The sequence below is a fragment of the Pteronotus mesoamericanus genome, unplaced genomic scaffold (genome assembly GCF_021234165.1).
Source record: "Pteronotus mesoamericanus isolate MK-2021 breed Mesoamerican mustached bat unplaced genomic scaffold, CSHL_Meso_final contig_74, whole genome shotgun sequence".
Taxonomy (NCBI): Eukaryota; Metazoa; Chordata; class Mammalia; order Chiroptera; family Mormoopidae; genus Pteronotus; species Pteronotus mesoamericanus.
In genome coordinates this window covers 27,630,906-27,651,171 of record NW_026555247.1, presented here as the reverse complement: position 1 = coordinate 27,651,171, position 20,266 = coordinate 27,630,906, and the positions used below count along the sequence as shown (strand labels likewise).

At 47.8% G+C, this 20,266-nt stretch overlaps 1 protein-coding gene and 1 pseudogene across 2 annotated transcripts; one reads left to right on the top strand and one right to left on the bottom strand.

Annotated features, from left to right (window-relative positions):
* Nucleotides 1–364: 364 nt before the first annotated feature.
* On the bottom strand, nt 365–509 carry LOC129078930 (uncharacterized; annotated as a pseudogene).
* Nucleotides 510–12,953: 12,444 nt separating this feature from the next.
* On the top strand, nt 12,954–19,686 carry CXXC1 (CXXC finger protein 1). Of its 2 annotated transcripts, none has more exons than XM_054583662.1 (15): nt 12,954–13,154; nt 13,968–14,086; nt 14,187–14,287; nt 15,605–15,840; nt 15,932–16,108; nt 16,496–16,522; nt 16,599–16,844; nt 17,012–17,119; nt 17,271–17,452; nt 17,739–17,946; nt 18,026–18,136; nt 18,277–18,326; nt 18,475–18,571; nt 19,090–19,242; nt 19,325–19,686. In XM_054583662.1, the coding sequence occupies exons 1-15, from the start codon at nt 13,152–13,154 to the stop codon at nt 19,469–19,471; spliced, it is 1,965 nt and encodes a 654-aa protein (XP_054439637.1). In that variant the 5' UTR covers nt 12,954–13,151; the 3' UTR covers nt 19,472–19,686. The 2 variants fall into 2 exon arrangements, with proteins under 2 accessions (XP_054439637.1, XP_054439636.1); XM_054583661.1 differs by having other exon boundaries at nt 17,268–17,452.
* The last annotated feature ends 580 nt before the right edge of the window (nt 19,687–20,266 follow it).

Sequence of the window (20,266 nt, the reverse complement as noted above, 5' to 3'; positions counted from 1 at the left end):
ACTAGTACTGCATCTCTTGGAGCGTAGTCTGTGGACTGTGATGAAGCTGTGGGTGTCATGCCTCTTCTCTCAGCCTTCTCCCAGGCTTTTATGACTGCTTTATGTGATCAAGTCAAACCTGAGAGCTACTTGGCTGAACGGACCTTGAAGACTTGGAAACCGGGAGAAAGATGGTTGACTGGAAAGACTGTTGTTATGAAGGAGACCAAGGGAATGCCGAGTGCCATGCAATGCTGACAGTTCTGCATAGCACTACAGGCTGTTGGTGTAAGCACCTGAATTCCTTTGTTTCTGCCTGGCCAATTCAGCATTCCAGAAACCTCTCAATCTGGCCTTATGTGATTACAGAGATATTTCCCCCCCACAGGGGAAAGTGCGAACGCGGTGCCCCACTACCACAATTATGCGGTCATGTTTCCCACATTTGGGGAAATCACAGAGTACAGTGGGTGAGCCTCGCCCTGGAAAACCACCTTAATGATCACGGTGTCTCCCCACCGCCTACGTATACAATTATAGAGATATTGATTTAGTGCCTACAATGTACACAGCACAATGAAACACTCACATGATCGCGATTATCCTATGCATTACTCATATGAATATAAAATGATGCAGCCACTTTGGAAAACAGTCTTCCAGTTCATCAAATGATTAAAAATAGTTACCATTTGATTCAACAATCCCATTCCTAGGTATGTAACCGAGCATGATGGAAATATATGTTCATGCAAAAACTTGTATACAAATGTTTATCAGCATTATCCATAATTGCCAAAAAAGTAGAGACAACCCAAAATGACAATGAATGAATGAATCGATGAGTAAAATGGGGTATATCCAAGCAATGTTTGGCCATATAAAGAAATGGAGCGTTAATATATGCTACTACATGAATAAACCTTGAAATTATGCTAAAAACCCACAAAAGATGTATGATTACATTAATATGAATGTCCAGTAGATAGCAAATCCATAGAAATAAAAAGATTTGTGATTACCCATGGCAGGAGAGGTTGAGGGGAAATGAGGAATGATTGCTAGTGGGTATAGGGTTTCTTGAGGTGATGAAAATATTCTGAAATTGATTGTGGTAGTCTTTGCACAAGTCTGTGAATATACTAAAACTCATTGAACTGTGCACTTTAAGTGAGTGAAAGTTACAACATGAATTATCTTTCAGTAAAGTTGTTTCTTAAAAAAAAAAAAAACCCACAATGAGATAGCCATGACTGGTATGGCTTAGTTGGTTGGACATTGTCCCACAAACCAAGAAGTCACCAGTTCCATTATGGATGGAGAGGGCACATGCCTGGGTTGTGGGTTCAGTGCTGGTTGGGCCTCGGCCGATCGATGTTTCTCTCTCACATCAATGTTTCTCTCCCTTTCTCTCTTCTTTCCCCTCTCTCTAAAAATAAATAAATAAAATCTTTTTAAAAAACACAATGAGATAAAATACATTGCTGATAAAAACAGACATTTTGGAGAAGTTTGGGAGCTTAAAAAAGTTCAACATACTCTTACCACATCACCCTGCAATCCCACTTAGGTATTTACTCAAGAAAAAGGAAATAATTTTAAGCAATTATTTATAGTAGTTTTATTCATAACCATCCAAAACCAAAAACAACCTAAATGCCCTTAAACAGATAGATAGAGCCTTTAACCAGTGGCTCAGTTGGTTGGAGCACAGTCCTGTACACCAAAAGGTTGCAGGTTCGACCTCTGGGCAGGGGGCCTACAGGAGGCAACCAAGGCAACTGATCGATGTTTTTCTCCCTCCCTCCCCCCCTTCCTCCCTCCCTGTCCCTCTTCATAAAAAATCAATAAACATATCCTTGGGTGAGGATTTTAAAAATTAAGATAGATAGGTAGATGAGATATATATATAAAATATGGCACATCCATACAAAGACCACCACCACAATTAAAAGAAGAAACTTGATACAGGCAATAACTTGGGTAAATTTCAAAAGCACCAATCCAAGTAAAAGAGGCCTAGGTAAAGTGTTCGTTTTAGAAAAGGCAAAATTATAGGAACAAATATTTTTAAACCCTAGGAGGTTGCACACATTAAGGGAATTTGGGGGGATATCTTGATTATGATGGTTGTTACATAACTGTAAGTGTTTGTGAAAATTTATGCAACTGTACCGTAAAAGGGGGTAAATTTTATTGTGTAAAAATTGTAATAAATGAACTAAAAATCCATTTAGTTCTAACTATAGGAAAGAACTCCCATTTTTGTAAATGAAGAGCAGCCGTTTAGAAGTACAACAAGGATTTCCAGTGTTACTTTCCTTTTTTTCATGTTTCTTCTATTACAGTTGTCTCAATTTTCCCCCTTTACCGGCCTTCACCCATCCCACCCCGCCCCCCGCTCCCATAGTCAATTCCCACCCTGTTGTCCATGTCCATGGGTCATTCATACATGTTCTTTGTTTGGTCCCTTCTCCTACTTTCCACCATTGTCCTTCTTCCCCATCCCCTCTGGTCACTTTCAGTCTGCTCCATGGTTCTATGCCTGTGGTTTATTTTGTTTGTTAGTTTATTTTGTTGAATAGATTCCACATATAGGTGAGATCATATGGTATTTGTCTTTCACCGACTGGCTTATTTCACTGTGCATAATATTCCCCAGTTCCATCCATGTTGTCGCAAAAGGTTGGAGTTCCTTCTTTCTTTCTTTTTAAAAGCAGATTCATTTTATTTTTTTAAATGTCAAGATCCATTATAAAATATTTAAAAATTTCAATCCATTATAAAGTCTCAGCAATTAAAACATGACACCACCATAGAAATAATCAAGTAGATCAATGAAATAAAATGAGCATTCTAGAAACAAATGTATATAACAATGTAATATGATTAAATTGATATTTCAAATCAATGGGGAAATGAAGACTTATTCAACAAATAAGGTGCATGGACCACTATTACTTGAAATCAAACAAATATAGAGTTCTATTACACACATTATACAAAAAATATTCAGGTGAGTTAAAAATCAATATGTAAAATCTGATGAGTTTTCAGAGAAAATAATATTTTTATTACCCTGAAGTAAAATATTCAAACCCAGAAGCTATAAAGTAAAATATTGCTAATATGACTATAATAAACATTTGTGGGGGCAGAGAAAGGGAAGGGAAGGAAAGGGTCAAGTAAAATATGTGTATAAAGGACCCATGGAAAGCCAAAGTGGGAAAGGATGGAGGGAAGGAGGTGGGGGAGGGGGGAAGGGGAAAGTAGTGGCGGGAAGGTGGAGACAAATGTATTTGAACAATAAAAAAATAAAATAAAAAAACAAAAACAAAAACATTTAAGACCATACAGTAACATACATAAAAAAGTTAAAGGACAAGTAATAGAATAGGAAAGTATTTGCAACACATCTAAAAATGAGTTAATATTTTGGGGGTTTCTTTTAGGAAAAAAATTCTGCAGACATTTAATAAAACAAATGGATACAGAATACCAAAAAGGCATTTAAGGCTTTTTAAAAATGATAGAAAAAGGCAAGAAATATACAAAAACAAGTTTAGTTTCAACAACTAGTAAACACTTAAAATAACACATCATTGTCACAATCAGATTAATAAGTATTAAAAATACTGGTACTATCAAGTATTGGTGACTGTGAAAGGAACTGGGTATTAATAGACTCTTTTTCTTCATTTTCTTAAAGCAGTCCCTTTAGCATATCTTGCAGTGCTGGTTTAGTGGAGGTGTATTCTTTTAGCCTTCTTTTGTCTGGGAAACTCCTTATTTCACCTTCCATTTTAATTGAGAGCCTTGCTGGGTAGAGCAGGCCTTTGCTTTTCATTACTTGGAATACTTCTTGCCATTCCCTTCTGGCTTGCAGTGTTTCTGTTGAGAAGTCAGCTGTTAGCCATAGTGGGGCTCCGTTATATGTTACTACCTGTTTCTCCCTTGCTTCCTTTAGGATTCTCTGTTTGTCTTTGATATCTGCCATTTTAATTAGGATGTGTCTTGGAGTGGGCCTCATCGGGTTCCTCTTGAGTGGGACCCTCTGTGCTTCCTGGACTTGTGTGACTTTTTCTCTCCTCCAATTAGGGAAGTTTTCCATCATTATTTTTTCAAACAGGTTCTCTATCCCTTCCTCCTCTTCTTCTTCTGGTATCTCTGTTACATGGATATTACTACGTTTCAGATTGTCCTGCATTTCCCTAAATGCCTCTTCATTCTTTTAGAGTCTTTTTTCATTTTCTTGCTCTTTCTGGAAGCTTTTTTCTACCTTCTCCTCCAACTCACTGATTCGATCCTCTGCTTCATCTAGCCTGCTTTTGGTTCTTTCTACTGTGTTCTTCAATTCATAAATTGAATTCTTCATTTCCTCTCATCTCCTATTGATAGTTTCTATGTCCTTTTTCATAGTTTTCATCACTTGCAGTACGTTCCTCGCAGTTTTCCTATAGTTTTTTGTAACTCTCTCTGAGCTCACTGAGCTCACTGAGCTCCCTTAGAACTGTTGTTTTGAACTCAATATCTGATAGTTTACTTGCCTCTATTTCATTTAGTTCTTTTTTCTGGAGATTCCTCCTCTCCCTTTGACTGGGGGATATTTATTTGCCTTCCCACCATCTGTGAGACTCTTCTTGTTTTGCTTCTCCTTCTTAAATTGATCTGTCTTGATTTCCTAACTTTGTGGTGTGAAATTCTATGGTAGGAGACGGCTGATTTTTTCTTTCTGTAGCTGCCTCTGATGATGTCAGATGTTGACCCTGTCTGACCTTAGGCAGAATGTTTGAGATTTCAGTGTTACTTTCAATGTGAGTTCAGCTCATATGCTGATGTGCAGGGTGCATTGGTGAAGAGCTAGTAAAATGAAATGTGAATTGTGGTCAGGTTAGGAAAGGGTTGTCTGCCATCTCAGAAAGTGGTCAGTAAAGGAGGACCTGGGACTTTTGCAAGATCGAGGCACAGGCACAAGTGCAGCAACTTGAGTGGCAGGGCTGTCGCTGCAGAGATGGAGAAGCTGATGTCTTCAGAAATAACTAAGGAAGGGTGAGCCTAAAGGATATAATCACAAGAAAGACAAATGCCAAGTTTTTAAAATCCAGTTTATGAAGGACAGAACAGAAACGGGCCCTTTATTCCTCCCCAAGACTAGTGGAAAGGATCAAGTTCCAAGTGTCCTCCCACCAAGAACTACCTACATTGTCCCCATTGCCAGACTGAGGGATATGTCTAAAGCTGATCAGCATAGTGCCTGCTGGATCTCAGATTATGATCAGTAATATCCATGCAAGTGGCTGTTTTGCTGTTCATGTCTGGAATTCTTGTTTGTGTTGCTTCACACAATCCATGCAAGTTTAAACATGGCATTTTTTGTGTGCTGCTCACTCTGATAAATGGTAAAACAATTAACATGATCAATCAAAGGGTTCTAAACACCCGAAAAAGAAGGGTCTGGCCCAAAGATTCTTCCTGGGATTGAGGCGGCTGCTTGTACAGTGCTGAGATTAAAGTCAGTTACCTTATTAAGGTAGAGTTGTAGGTAATCTTCAAATACTATTAGTGGTAGGAAAAGAAATCAGGGATTTCCCTCTTCTCACATTTTGTTAGATCAAAGGAAAAACATTTATTCAAATGCAAATAGTAACCCTTTTCTTTGCCATGCTTCTTTGTAGTATTATAAGTGGTTTCTCAAAAAAGCTCTATGTAAGAGTCAGGCGACCCATATCCCTGATGAGCCACAGACTCCAGCCTGCTAACGAGGCAGGTGTTCTGACTCCCGCTCCCGGTTGTGTCACCATCTGCTGAAGTCCACAATGCCCTTCGTGGCTTCTGCGAGGTCAACCTTGTTTCCATCTGGAGACACTTCTCCTGCCACCTGTCCCTGGCCTTGAGCCAGCCGGCCGGCTGGGTGATTGCCTCAGCCCACCTGGGGGCAGAGGCCTGAGTCCTGGAGGGGGTGGTTCAGTTCCTGGCTCTTTCTAACATTGTCTCCCGGCTTTGTTAAAATAGCATTTGTTAAGTGGAGCACAGGGCGCTGCATGGTGAGCCACCCTCCCAGGCCTCCCTTCAACAACACACCCCAAGAAACACGGGACGAGAGAAGCTGATTACTTACAGGGCCTGGGGGAAGCGTACTGCATTTGCCATACGGGGCGGTCAAGGCAGAGCCCCGACAGAGGCAGGACGGGGGGACCTGCCTCGTTAGGGACACTGGGTAGGGTGCTTTGGGGTTACCTGACCGGGGCTGGAATTCAAACTAAAGGACTGGGATTTTCCTACGCCCCAATGGGATCTTAGGTGAGAGGTGCCTAAGGCACACCGGCGCTGAGAGGCAAGGAGACTTGGTTACAAGGGCTATTGGTGAACTATCGGGGATTTATATTTGTGACTCCGGCTATTACCTTGCACCCGCCCTTGCATGGGGGTACAAGTATCAGTTTTAAGGCCCCTGCAAACCACTTGGCCAAGCAAAATGCACGCGGAGGCAGCAAGACCATTGGAGCAGCTTTGTTCAGCTCTCCATGCGCTGACGCGGGCTTTGCGGTGAGGGTGAAGGGCAGCTGGTGGCTCGCTGCGGGTCCCGGCCCGAGGGTGGGCATCCTCCCCCACCCCCACTCCGGGCCTTCCCCGAGAGCCACCCTGGCTGTGGGCAGCGCCTGCAGGGCCCTCCCTAGGATAGGGCCTGGCTCGTAGACAGCCGGTCTCCTGTCGCTGAGTGCAGGCACCTCCCGCTCCGGTGTACGCCCACCGCCCAGGGCTGCGGGGTTTCTGTGAGGGGAAACCCACACTCCGAGAAGCAGGTTCCGAGGTTGGACACATCTCCATGGGGCCGAGGGATCCCCTCCGGATCCGACTTTTGGGGTACTCCCTTGTGGGATGCCGAGCTCTTGGAGTGCCCATGGTTTCCTGTTGGGGCTCCTTCTACCGATGCCATAGTGGTAGCGGGAACCGCAGCTGAAGGGCACTCAGTGGGAAGCAGGGGTCATCTGCGGTGGGTGGGGTCCAATTGGGGGGCACCGTGGCCGCCACCGTGACTCCTGCCACCGCCCGCCTGGCCCGAGAGGGGCCCTCCTGCCTGCCCGCCCTTACTGAGGCTGTTGCAATAAATAGCAAAATAAGATAAACCTTCAGACGTGCTTAACAAGCTCCACAATGCACCCTTGGGGCCAGATGGGTTCTAACCAGACCTTTATAGCTATTATAAGATTCAATCAGCTGTCTCATTGTAGCTGTGTTTAGACCTTGCCATTTCAAAAAGGAAAAATGTACTGGACTGGGTTTGCCTCCCGGGCAGAACCTGGAAAATATCCAGCGACGGTGGAATGGACGGAGGAGAGGATCTCACAGACGTAGCTCCGCAGCGCCAAAAGGACGAATTCACCAGCTCGCCTTGGCATAATCGGCCCCCACGATGATGACGCCAGCTTCCAGCCGGACACAGACACGCTGCCAACCAGCTTCCCCGGGAGAGGGTAGCCCGCGGCAACCAGACGCCGCGCCTGGAAGCAGGCCTCCCTGGTCGCTGCGGTTTGTGGGGGGATACGGCCCACGCAACGGCAGCTGTGGGTACCAGAGGCCCCGAAAATGTAAAGACACCTTCCTGGCTTTGTGGGGCAGGAATTGGTGAAAGGCCCCAGAGTTTATCTTAGTGATGGCAACAGGCGAGGGGTTGGAGGAAAGTGGGAGGAGAAAGGGGAAAGAAGGGCGTTATTGACCTGGGCCCTAGACTCCGGAAATTTGGCCAGCTGCCCCCTTTGTAGGCCCAGCCTAAGCCCTGCAGTCACTGCTCATGTTCAGAGGAAAGGGAGACACCCGTGTTTGTGGACTGGAAGGCTCCATATTGTCACCATGGCAGTGCTCCCCTCAATTGCTCCACAGACTCAACACAACACCTATCACAGTCTCCGCTGGCTTTCTTGCAAAATTAAACAAGCTCCTCATGAAATATTCATGGAAATTTAAGGTACTGAGAGTAGCCAATACAATTTCCAAAAAGAATAACAGCCCTGGCAGGCATGGCTCAGTGGATTGAGCGCCGGCCTGTGATCCAAAGGGTCGTCAGTTTGATTCCCAGTCAGGGCACATGCCTGGGTTGCGGGCCAGGTCCTCAGTGGGGAGGTGTGTAAGAGGCGGCCACACACTGATGTTTCTCTCCTTTCTCCCTCCCTTACCCTCTCTATGAAAATAAATAAATAAATAAAATCTTTAAAAAAAAAAAAAAAGAGTAACAAAGTTGGAGGAGTCACACTTCCTGATTTCAAAATTTACTGCAAAGCAACAGTGATCAACATATAGATATGTAGTACTGGCATGGGACAGACATGTAAATCAATGGAATGGAATTGAAAATCCAAAAATGAACCCTCATATTTGTTGACCATTGATTTTTGACAAGGGTGGTATAACTATGCATACTCAACAATTAGTGCTGGGACAACTGGATACTTATATGCATAAAAATGAAGTTGGACCCCCTACTTCACACCATATAGACAACTCAGAATAGCTCTTTTAATTCAGAATTAACCAAAGACCTAAAGGTAAGAGCTTAAGCTATGAAACTCTTAGAAGAAAACATAGATGTGAATCTTTGTGACCTTGGATTTGGCAATGGTTTCTTAGATATGGCACTAAAAGGACAAGTGACAAAAGGAAAAAAATAGATAAACTAGACACCATCAAAATTAAACACTCTTGTGTGCCAAAGAACACCATCAAGAAAGTGAAGAGATGATCGACACAACGGGAAAAATATTTGCAAATCATATATTTGATAAGGGACATATATCTAGAATATTTTTAGAAATAGTACAGCCTGGCTGGTGTGGCGCAACAGTTTGAGCGCTGGCTTGTGAACCTAAAGGTCCCTGGGTCGATTCCTGGTCAGGGCACAGGCCTGGGTTGCGGGCCAGGCCCCAGTTGGGGGCGTGCAAGAGGCAACCAATAGATGTATCTCTCACACATTGATGTTTTTCTCCTTCTCTTTCTCCCTCCCTTCCCCTCTCTCTAAATCTTAGAAACAAAACAAAACAAAAAACCTTTAAAAAAATATTACAAATAAATAATAAGAACAAATAACACACAAGAAAAAAGGGCAAAGGATCTGATTGGAAAGAAAATACAAAAATGACCAATAACAACAGGGGAAGATGTGCGACATCATTACCAATCAAGGAAATGCAAATCAAAACCACAATGAGATACCACTTTATACCCTCTAGCATGGCTATAATACAAAAGAGAGATAATAAATGTTGATGAGGCTGTGGAAAAATTAGAACCCTTATACATGCTGGTGGGAATGTAAAATGGCAGTCACTTTGGAAAATAGTTACACACAGGGTTACCATATGACCCAACAATTCCACTCTTACTTATATACTCAACAGAAATGAAATACACGTCTATCCTTATGTGCATGATGGGCTATTATGCACCCCTCTTGTGCGGCAGGTGAAGGACTTTATTCTTGGTGGGATATAGTAGTAGAGCTGGTCAAGTGCCGTATGATGCACATGCTTTAAGCAGAACAAAGAAGTATGTGTTGAGTCTGAAACAAGAACTATATTCCCACACAAACACGGGGGACCAATGTCCATTACTGAAGCTGATCTTGCTTCGTCCCTTCTCTATGGAGGTAAAGCACTGTTCCATCCAGAGTCTCTATGAGTCATGTCTGTCCCGGTGACTCCAGCACTTACAAACTGCAGAGTGGATCGACACCCTGAGACTGCTACTCCTGGTGACAGGCACTGTTATGCTATTTGCTGCCCTCCATGTGGTGGGACTGCTCCCCTGGAGGTGGTATAGATGTCATTTCCTCTATATCAGCAAACTATAGGATTCAATTTACAGACCAGCTTTATGAAGGAGAGAAACCGCCCAGTTCAGGGGCTGGACCCAGGTTGGTTTCTAGGGCTTGTGTGGCAACCAGCAGTAAGAGGAGAAGTCCACCACAAACCAGAGGAGCAGGCCTTCGTGAGGAAGTGAGCGGGAACTATCACGATCCGAGTTTTTCTGTCTCACTTTTCTGTATGTTGCATCAAGTATAACATTTATATAAAAAGAGTATTAACAATTCTCATGTATTTTCAGCAATCATATTCAGTTGCACTATATAGAAACCCCAAAGAACAAGTATAACTATTATTATGACTAATAACATTAACAGACAAGTAAAGATTCTTAGTCACCAAAGAATACCAGAGCAAGGGCCACGGAGAGCTTGCCAGACATTGCAGGGGCCGCGGCGGCTTTCCAAAGCACCGGCCCTTCTCCAGGGTCGCTCTCTCAGGGTGCGCCCGTGCTAGCGCATGCCACCCTTCTCGGTGCCTCCGCCAGCTCCTCTGGGACCACTGCTTTACCACTCTGGGTCCCTATGGCTCCTCTCTCTGCCGCTCTGGATTCAGGGATCTGAAACAACTATTATCACCCCATTGGCTATTTTGGAGCTAAAAAGAGTTCAGTCTCTTGGGAACTTGCTGTAAAAGGAAGCAGATTCCAACGTGGCATCTCATATTTAACTGGCAAAGATTTTGTTCAGACTCTTCAGTCAGTGTGATCCGATTAAAATGCTGAAATTAAAAGCAGCCACTCATTTTTTCTTCTTCCTTTTTGGCATTATCTCAACCCTTATCCACTTTGAGGATTTTCTAAGAATAAAGTCAGGTAAATAAAGTCAGGATCCACTACCGAAAGCAAGGAGGCTCAGGATTCTAGTGAAAACTCTCCCAAATTCACCTGATGCAAAAGTAGGGGGTTGGGGGGACTCCGTGGGCCTTTTGCTTATACCTAGCACCAGGCCCAGGGCCACCGGGTGGTCCTGGGTGGGCTTCCTCAGAATCCTGCTGATGATACCTAGTAAATGTCAATATAAGGAACATCCAAACCTGCAGGGAATTTTTATGAGTTTATTTGGACCAAACTGATGACAATTGCCAGGAAGCAAGATCTCAAATGCCTTGGTGAATGACAATTTTGAAGTTTCTTTTATGCATTTGAAGTTAAGAAGATAATGTAAGATTACATGAAGGTGGGAGAAAGCAAGGCAAGGACTGAATTACAGAATAGTTAACAGGACTATGTACTCTCTCCAGAGTGGTTAAGCTTCCTTCAGAGGTTTGTTAACCCAGATGCACTGCAACAATGGACAGGGTTTGCTTAAAGCAAAGATCAATGGTTCTCTCATACATCACTGTTTCTCTTCCTCTCTAAAAAAATAAATAAAATCCTTAAAAAAATAAATAAAGAAAAGAAAATTAAACCCAAAGCAGAAGGAAGTCATAACAAAGATTAAAGAGGGAATTAATGAAATAGAGATGAAAAAAGCAATGAAAGAAAGAATTCATGCTTTGAAAAGATTTTAAAATTCTTAAAAAAATTTTTTTTGAAGATTTAATTTCTTTTTCGAGAGAGGAGAGGGAAAGAGAAAGAGAGGCCAAGAACATTGATGTGGGAAACATTGATTGGTTGCCTCTCCCACACCCCCAGCTGGGAACCTGCCCCACAACCCAGGCATGTGCCCTGACCGGGAATCGAACCAGCCAACTTCGTTTTTCAGGCCTGTCTATGCTCAATCCACAGAGCCACACCAACCAGGGCTAAAACCCCCTTTTTTTAAGAGGAGAAAGTCTTAAAAAAAAGAACCTATGTTGTAACCTTGTGTCTCGGTGTCTGTAATGGTGGAGGGGACCATGAGAAAAAACGTTGAGGAAAAGTGGGGCAGCAGAATCCTCCGCGGTAAATACGTTGCTACTGTGACCAGAGCCAAGAAGTCCAGAAAAACTGTCAGCCTAAAGTGAAAAATCTCATTTTCCCCAGACTCGTCTCCTCCACCTGAAATAAAGTCCTGACTCTGAATGTGGACATTTACTACGACCACGACTCCCACAGCTACTTTTTTTTAGGGGGGGGGGGCGGTGAGAATGGGGGGAGTAAGTAACAAGCGCTGCATATGAAATAACGCTGAGATGATGTATCTCATTTCGCTTCCATGGTCGCTCACGTTAGAGCATTATCCTGAGGGGACATAGGAACCCTGACCTGTACAGATTTTCTTTATCGTACATAAATTAAAAAATAATAATAAATTACCTTTTATATTGGAGAGATGGTTGGATATGTATGAAATGGGAACCAAAGTGGGCATCACCAGGAACCAGGCAAATAAATCTACATTCCGGGGGTGCTGGTGGTGGCGGTGGCGGTGCCGGTGCCGTCGCAGCCAGGGGAGGAGTTGGTGAGGCCGGCTGCCAAAACAGATTTCAAGTCTACTTTGGTCCAGCCACTTCCCAGCAGCAATGATCAGACCACCATTGTTTGTGGGCTCCCATGGACTAACTCTGGGGGATGAGAGTGCTCTGGACTAACTCTGCGGGATGAGAGTGCTCTTGAAAAGGCCTAGTGGCTGACCCGAGCCAGGCCTGGCTGAGGATCTGCAAGGAAGGAGAACGGGAATGCTTGGCGGGAAGCGATATCGGAGGCACAACAGTGCGGCTGGTTTGCCTCACAGAGCAAGAACTGCCAGAACACCGTTAATACATGCGAAAAGGAAAAGTTATTGGAGAAATGAGTGCGACTTGATCTTGGTAGTGTTTCAGGAGCGGCCGCTTTCCCTGTGAACTCTGCAGCACAAGTTACTGGCGTCTTGAATCGACCCCCAAAATAGCGTCGCCCTCGTGGAAGCCGCAAACAGGACCCTGCGAAGTGCTACCTGTGAGCTGAGGGAACTCGGCCATCTTACGGAATCAGATTCCAATATGATGGCGTCTGTATCGAAGTCGTGCAGTAGGCGCGGCCATGTTGCCTCTAACTTCGTGTCCGTACAAACGGTCACCGTACGGACTCAACCGACAAGGTGGCGGCTCCCTCAGAAAAGCAGAGTAGGCGCGGCCATGTTTCCTGCGAACGTACGGACTCGGATGCCGTACGGCCCCGGTAACCAAGATGGCGGCGCCTGAGAGACAGTCGGTGCTTTAGCGGGGCGACCACTAGGTCGTCGCGGAGTTGACGCACTGAACCTGCGTAATAGGGGTACGGTGCCCGGGAGGCGCGACAAGAAGCGGAAGTAGTAGTGGGTACTTTTGCAACCGCCGCGGACGCTGTGGAGTGGTCAGTGCAGATTCGCGGGTCGCGAAGGGGTCGCGAAGGGGTACACCAGGAGTTGAGAGATGGTGAGTACCGGGTCCAAGGACAGCGTCGGCGGTGGAGGTTAGGGGGGTTGGTTATGGTGGGGTTCATCGGCAGACGCGGGGATCTGTGTTAAACCCTAAGGAGAGACCGTGGGCAATATTGTGAGGTCCCGTGGGGAGGCTTAATTGGGTTCTGTAGGCAGAATAATTGGGGGTCTGATGGTCCGATTTTTTTCCTGATGTGTGAATCACCTGGGAGGTCCGTGATGAGCCATTGTGGGAGTCCGTAATAGAAGTTTAGTGGGATCACTAATGGTAGTTCCTTGGGCGTCCGGATGAGGGATTCTTTTGGCAGAGAGAGAAAGGGTGTGCGATGAGCCGTATGGGGTAATCTGTAGTGTGCCGTGGTGACTTTGTATCAAGGGATTCGTGGGGAAACCATGATGGGGGCGGGGTGTGTGGGGTTAATAACGGAGGATCTGTGGGGAACCGTGATAGGAAGTCTGTGGGTAAATTACGTCGTGTTTGTGAGAAGCTGTGATGGGCATTTGTGAGGAACCACGATATGGGCAATATGGGATGAGGAGTAGATGTTTGTAATGAGCCTTTAGGAGTGTGTGGATAAAGTGATGGGGTGTCAGTGGGGTAAGCATGGGAGGTCTGGGGCAGAGCGATGGGGGTTTATGAGCAGAGTAATGGGGTGTCAGGGGTGAGTGGTTAGACGGCGTCTGTGGGGAACATAATGGAAAGATAGTGTGAGGAGCCATGATGGGAAGTCTATTGGCAGAGTGTTGGGGTCTGTGGTGAGCCATGATGGGAATTCTCTAAGGAGCCATAATGTGGGGGATCCCACAGGAAGGGGATGGTTCAGACCCAGAGCCTCCAGATGCTGGGGAGGACAGCAAGTCGGAGAATGGGGAGAATGCGCCCATCTACTGCATCTGCCGCAAGCCAGACATCAATTGCTTCATGATGTGAGCGGGGAAAGGTGGGCGGGGCTGACATCTGTCAAGGTTGGGTGCGGCCGCTGGGTCCGGCCCCTCACATCTCCACCACTCGCCCCATCCTCTGCAGCGGATGTGACAACTGCAATGAGTGGTTCCATGGGGACTGCATCCGGATCACTGAGAAGATGGCCAAGGCCATCCGGGAGTGGTACTGTCGGGAGTGCCGAGGTGAGGGGTGGAATGGACAGGGCAGGCAGGTGGGGCTTAGAGGGAGGAGGAGGAGCCATGATGGGAGACTGGGCCATGGGGAGTAGCGATATATTGGGTTGGCCAAAAAGTTCGTTTGTTTCCCTCCACCCCCCTCTTAACGTGGCTCTAGTAGGGCTTAGTTGTCTTTAACTTCATTTGAAACAATTTTGCTAGATTGTATTGTGACAGCTGTCAAATCAGCGTGCATTTTTTTTAAAAAAAAAAACAACAAACAAAAAAAACCACATTGGCTGGTGTGGCTCAGTGGATTGAGTGCCGGCCTGCAAACCTAAAGGTCGGTGGTTTGATTCCAGTCAGGGCACATTCCTGGGTTGCAGGCCAGGCCCCAGTTGGGGGCGCTCGAGAGACAACCAATCAGTGTATCTCTTGCACATTGATGTTTCTCTCCCTCTCTTCTTCCCTCCCTTCCCCTCTCTAAAAATAAATTTTTTAAAACTTATCAAAATTGGTAAATTTTGTGTAGCCATTTTAATATTGAAGATGGGAGAAAATACGCAACATTTTTGGTATATTATGCTTTATTATTTTTTTTTCTTCTTGTGTTTTTAGATTTTATTTATTTATATTCAGGCAGAGGGGAAGGGAGGAAGAGAGAGGGAGAGAAACATTGATCAGTTGCCTCTCACACGCCCCCAGCTGGGTACCTGGCTTGCAACCTAGGTGTGTACCCTGACTGGGAATTGAACTGGTTACCTTTTGATTCATAGGATGATGCTCAATCCCTTGAGCCACACAAGCCAGGGCACTTTATTATTTCAAGAAAGGTAAGAAAATGCAAGTGAAATGCAAAAAAAAAGAAAAAAGAAAAAGATTTGTACTGTGTATGGAGAAGGTACTGTGATTGATTCAATATGTCAAAAGTGGTTTGTGAAGTTTCGTGCTGAAGGTTTCTCAATGGATGATGCTCTAATCAGGTAAACCAGTTGAAGTTGATAGTGATCAAACCATTGAGAACAATCAATGTTATACCATTTGGGAGATGGCCAACGTACTCAAAATATCCAAATCAATGAAGTTATTGGTGAAAATGAAAAATGTCTTTTATTTTACCAAAAACTCAGACTTTTTGGCCAATCCTATATGTCTGTGGGCAGAGTGACTGTTCTGTGGTAAGCCATAATAAAGGGTCCCACTGGAGGGGGCAGGCTCTGCCCTAGAGTGGGGGGTGGGGGCTAGAGCAGTTGGGTGGGACAGAAAAGGAGAGAAGAGGAAGAGTTCTCGGACCATCGAAGTCCCCCAGTGCCAACCCACTCTGGCCTACTCTCTGCCCCACAGAGAAAGACCCCAAGCTGGAGATCCGCTATCGGCACAAGAAATCACGGGAACGGGACAGCAATGAGCGAGACGGCAGTGAGCCCCGGGATGAGGGTGGAGGGCGCAAGAGGCCTGCCCCGGATCCAGACCTGCAGCGCCGGGCGGGGTCAGGGACAGGGGTTGGGGCCATGCTTGCTCGGGGCTCTGCTTCGCCCCACAAATCCTCTCCACAGCCCTTGGTGGCCACACCCAGCCAGGTGAGTGGCTGCGGTGGCTGGGATAGGCAAGGTGATCCCATCTCGGGCCCTACTTGGGTTCTTGATTTGTGTTCCGGGCACCTTCCCTCAGCATCACCAGCAGCAGCAGCAGATCAAACGGTCAGCCCGCATGTGCGGCGAGTGTGAGGCCTGCCGGCGCACAGAGGACTGTGGCCACTGCGACTTTTGCCGGGACATGAAGAAGTTTGGGGGCCCCAACAAGATCCGGCAGAAGTGCCGGCTGCGTCAGTGCCAGCTACGGGCCCGGGTGAGCATGGGCAGAGCAGGGCAGGGTCAAATTAGGGGGCCATTGTGTTCCGGGAGAGCTGATTGAGGCTAGGATTGGTGGGCCAGGTGGGATGGGGCCTGATTGCATACAGGTAGGTGGAAAGGCACCTGGCCTGTCCGGATGAATGGCGCATGACCAGATGTGCCAGGCTAGCAGGGGAGCCCCCCAACCTCAGACTGACAGTGTAGGGCTAGGTGTTTCTAGGGAGTCAGGTGTGTCAGGGCAGGTAGGGCAGGGCTGAGCACATCTGGCTATCAGGGATGGGGGGTGCAGATGTGCCCGGGGAGGCAAGGTAGGGCTAGTTGGTGGGGCTGGGCACCCTCCATCTACCTGGGGCTGACTTGGGCCTTCCTCCTGCTGGCACAGGAATCGTACAAGTACTTCCCTTCCTCGGTGAGTCCAGCCTTCCAGGTGGGGCAGGGCATGTGGGCAGGTTGTTCAGGGCCAGTCCTGAGGTTCTGCCCCGCAGCTCTCGCCAGTGACACCCTCAGAGTCCCTGCCAAGGCCTCGCCGGCCACTGCCCACCCAGCAGCAGCCACAGCCATCACAGAAGCTGGGACGCATTCGTGAGGATGAGGGGGCAGTGGCATCATCAGTAGTCAAGGAGCCGCCTGAGGCTACAGCCACACCTGAGCCACTCTCAGATGAGGACCTACCACTGGACCCTGACCTGTATCAGGACTTCTGTGCAGCGGCCTTTGATGACCACGGCCTGGTGAGCAGGCAGAGCATCCTATGGTGGAAGGGTGGAGGTTACAGAAGCAGAATATCCATAATGAAAAGAGAGGAGGCAGAGGGTATGGAAGGCTAATTTGGGAACTGAGCAGGTGGTGGGGTAGGTCTCGAGTGGGGCAAGTGGGTCAGTGTGTGCCTCACTTGCAGCCCTGGATGAGTGACACAGAGGAGTCCCCATTCCTGGATCCTGCACTGCGAAAGAGGGCAGTTAAAGTGAAGCACGTGAAGCGTCGGGAGAAGAAGTCTGAGAAGAAGGTGATGGAGAGGGTGAAATGGTTGTGGGAAGGCTGAGGGCAGGCAGGGGCTGAATGGGGCTAGAGCCAGAAAGGGGTGGGATCCAGGGGAAGACAGGGGTCTGAGTTGACTTCATCTCCACCCTGTCCTGACCTGCCGTGTCCCATAGAAGGAGGAGAGATACAAACGGCATCGACAGAAGCAGAAGCACAAGGACAAATGGAAACATCCAGAGCGAGCTGATGTCAAGGATCCTGCATCGCTACCACAGTGCCTGGGACCTGGCTGTGTGCGCCCTGCACAGCCCAGCTCCAAGTATTGCTCAGATGACTGTGGCATGAAGCTGGCAGCCAAGTGAGTCATTTTTCAAGGGTTCAAGGGAGTCAGCGAGTAAGGGCTTGACAAGATCCCTCTGTATGTCAGTTAACTGTCCACCGTTCAGTCAAACACACACCTGCCTACCTGTCTACCCGTCCATTCGCCATTGAGTTACTCACCTGCCAATCCACCTACCATTTAGTCACCCGTTTTCTTATCTTTCACCAGTCATCCATCCATTCTGCCATTTTTGGCTCACCCCACTTAATCATCTTGTTGCGTGCCACCTTTCTACCTGCACTCAACCCACTGCTTCCTACAGCCGCATCTACGAGATCCTCCCCCAACGCATCCAGCAGTGGCAGCAGAGCCCCTGCATTGCTGAGGAGCATGGCAAGAAGCTCCTTGAACGCATCCGCCGTGAGCAGCAGAGCGCCCGCACCCGCCTTCAGGAAATGGAGCGCCGATTCCATGAGCTTGAGGCCATTATTGCACGCGCCAAGCAGCAGGCTGTGCGAGAGGACGAGGAGGTAAGCAAGCATGGGCATGGCGGTGCGGGACCCAGTACCCGGTTCTGCCTGGCCGCATCATTCCTTCCATCCCATACAGAGCAATGAGGGTGACAGTGACGACACAGACCTGCAGATCTTCTGCGTCTCCTGTGGGCACCCCATCAACCCACGTGTTGCCTTGCGCCACATGGAGCGCTGCTATGCCAAGGTCAGGGTGTCAACCTGAGAGGGCAGATGGTGTGGGAACATCCTTGGTTCCGTGGGGAACAGATGTGTTGTCTGGGTGCTGTCTTGGGAGGGCATGCAGCACACATCCACAGTTCCCTCCATTTGTGCTCATTCTTCCAGTATGAGAGCCAGACGTCCTTTGGGTCCATGTACCCCACACGCATTGAAGGGTGAGTGTGGGCAATGCAGAGTTAGAGCAGGGAGGTTAAGGCTAGGGTCAGAAGTAGAATGTTGGGGCACGGTATCGTGCTGGGCAAGGATAGGTGGGCCCCCATCCATCTCTCCCTCCACTACCCCCTCTTTACTTCAAACCCCTAGGGCCACACGACTCTTCTGTGATGTCTACAACCCTCAGAGCAAGACATACTGTAAGCGGCTCCAGGTGTTGTGTCCAGAGCACTCACGGGACCCCAAAGTAAGGTTTTTCCTCGATTGCCCACATTCTGTCACTCCTCCCTTCCTCACTGCCCCACATTTACTCCTTTCTTTCCCCCTTTCCTCCTTCCTTTCCTTTTCCTACCTGACCACTTTCCTATCTCCCACATTCCCTGCCTTATCACCCTTTTTCCTTTCTCCTCACCTATTCCTCCTTTCCCTGCCTCTTTATCCTCTATTCCTCCCCTTTTCCACTGACCCCTGAACTCTCCATTCCTTCCCTCCTTTCTCCCTTCATAATTCCTTTTTCCCTTGGAGAGTGGGAGGGAGAGGGAGACATTATGAGACATCTATCAGTTGACTCTTGTGTGCACCCTAACTGGGGACTGAACCTGCAATCTAGGCACATCCCTTGATGAAGAATCCAACCCACAACCCTTGGGTTTATCGGATGATGCTCCAGCCAACTGATCCACACTGGCCAGGGCCCCCTCCCCACTCTTATCTTCCTTCCTGCCTTACCACACCCCATTAATCCCCAGTGCCCTCTCCCTGCAGGTGCCAGCTGATGAGGTATGCGGATGCCCCCTTGTGCGTGATGTTTTTGAGCTCACAGGTGAATTCTGCCGCCTGCCCAAGCGCCAGTGCAACCGCCATTACTGTTGGGAGAAGTTGCGGCGGGCCGAAGTGGACTTGGAGCGTGTGCGCGTGGTAGGTTTCGACGCTCGATGAGGCCAGGGTGAGGCAGGTCGTCCAGCGCTCCATCTCATGGCTCCTTCTGCTCCCCTGGCAGTGGTACAAGCTGGATGAGCTGTTTGAGCAGGAGCGCAATGTACGCACAGCCATGACAAACCGGGCAGGATTACTAGCCCTGATGCTGCACCAAACCATCCAGCATGACCCACTCACCACCGACCTGCGCTCCAGTGCTGACCGCTGAGCATCGCTGGCTCAGACATCCTCATGCCCTGCGTTCCCCCATTTGTCTTTCTCCAATGGTCCCTCAGTTTCTCATTGTGCCCATCCACCATTTGACTGCCCATCTGCCTTTACCAGATGGTCTCAAAATGTCCTCCTGTCTCTGTCTAGCCTTCTGTTTCTCCATCCTCTGTGCCCGGGTGGAATGGTGCGGTCTGCTCACCCTTGCTTCCTTTCTTCCTGGTTTTGTTAATAAAATTTTGAAGAACCAAACTTTGGTCTCCAAATTTTATCCAGTTGCATCTGAACTCTCCAACCCCTGGGGCAGAAGGGCCAGTGCATGCGTAGGCTGTGAGCATACACAGCTGGCACCCGCATACACAGCCGGTTCCCGCCGTGGGCTGTGGGGATATGACGTGCTGCGGGAGCGCCCAAGGATGTACATTCACAGCCTCATTTTGAGTCAGCGCTCACGGAGTGTGGCTAATTTACCACCCCTGTGTGAGCGCTGATGTTCTCCAGACCAGAGGTGTGTTCAACGATGGGCACAAGGCCCCCTCTTTCCTCACAAACCCCTCTTTTGGGTCGCGTATGCAGCGGGGCCCCACTGACTTCGTGCCGGGACTTCACTGGGCCTTCTGTGGTTGTCTAGTCCAGAGACGGGCGCGCCCTCAGGGGTTGGTTGCGCCGACCTGGCCTGTTTACTTCCAGCGCGGCACCGCCCCCTTCCCCAGTTCCCGCGGAAGGAGCGGGGGCCAGCGCGCGCCGCCAACTGTCTCCGCGCGCTCTGCAACTGTGCAGCGGGGTGCAGAGAGCG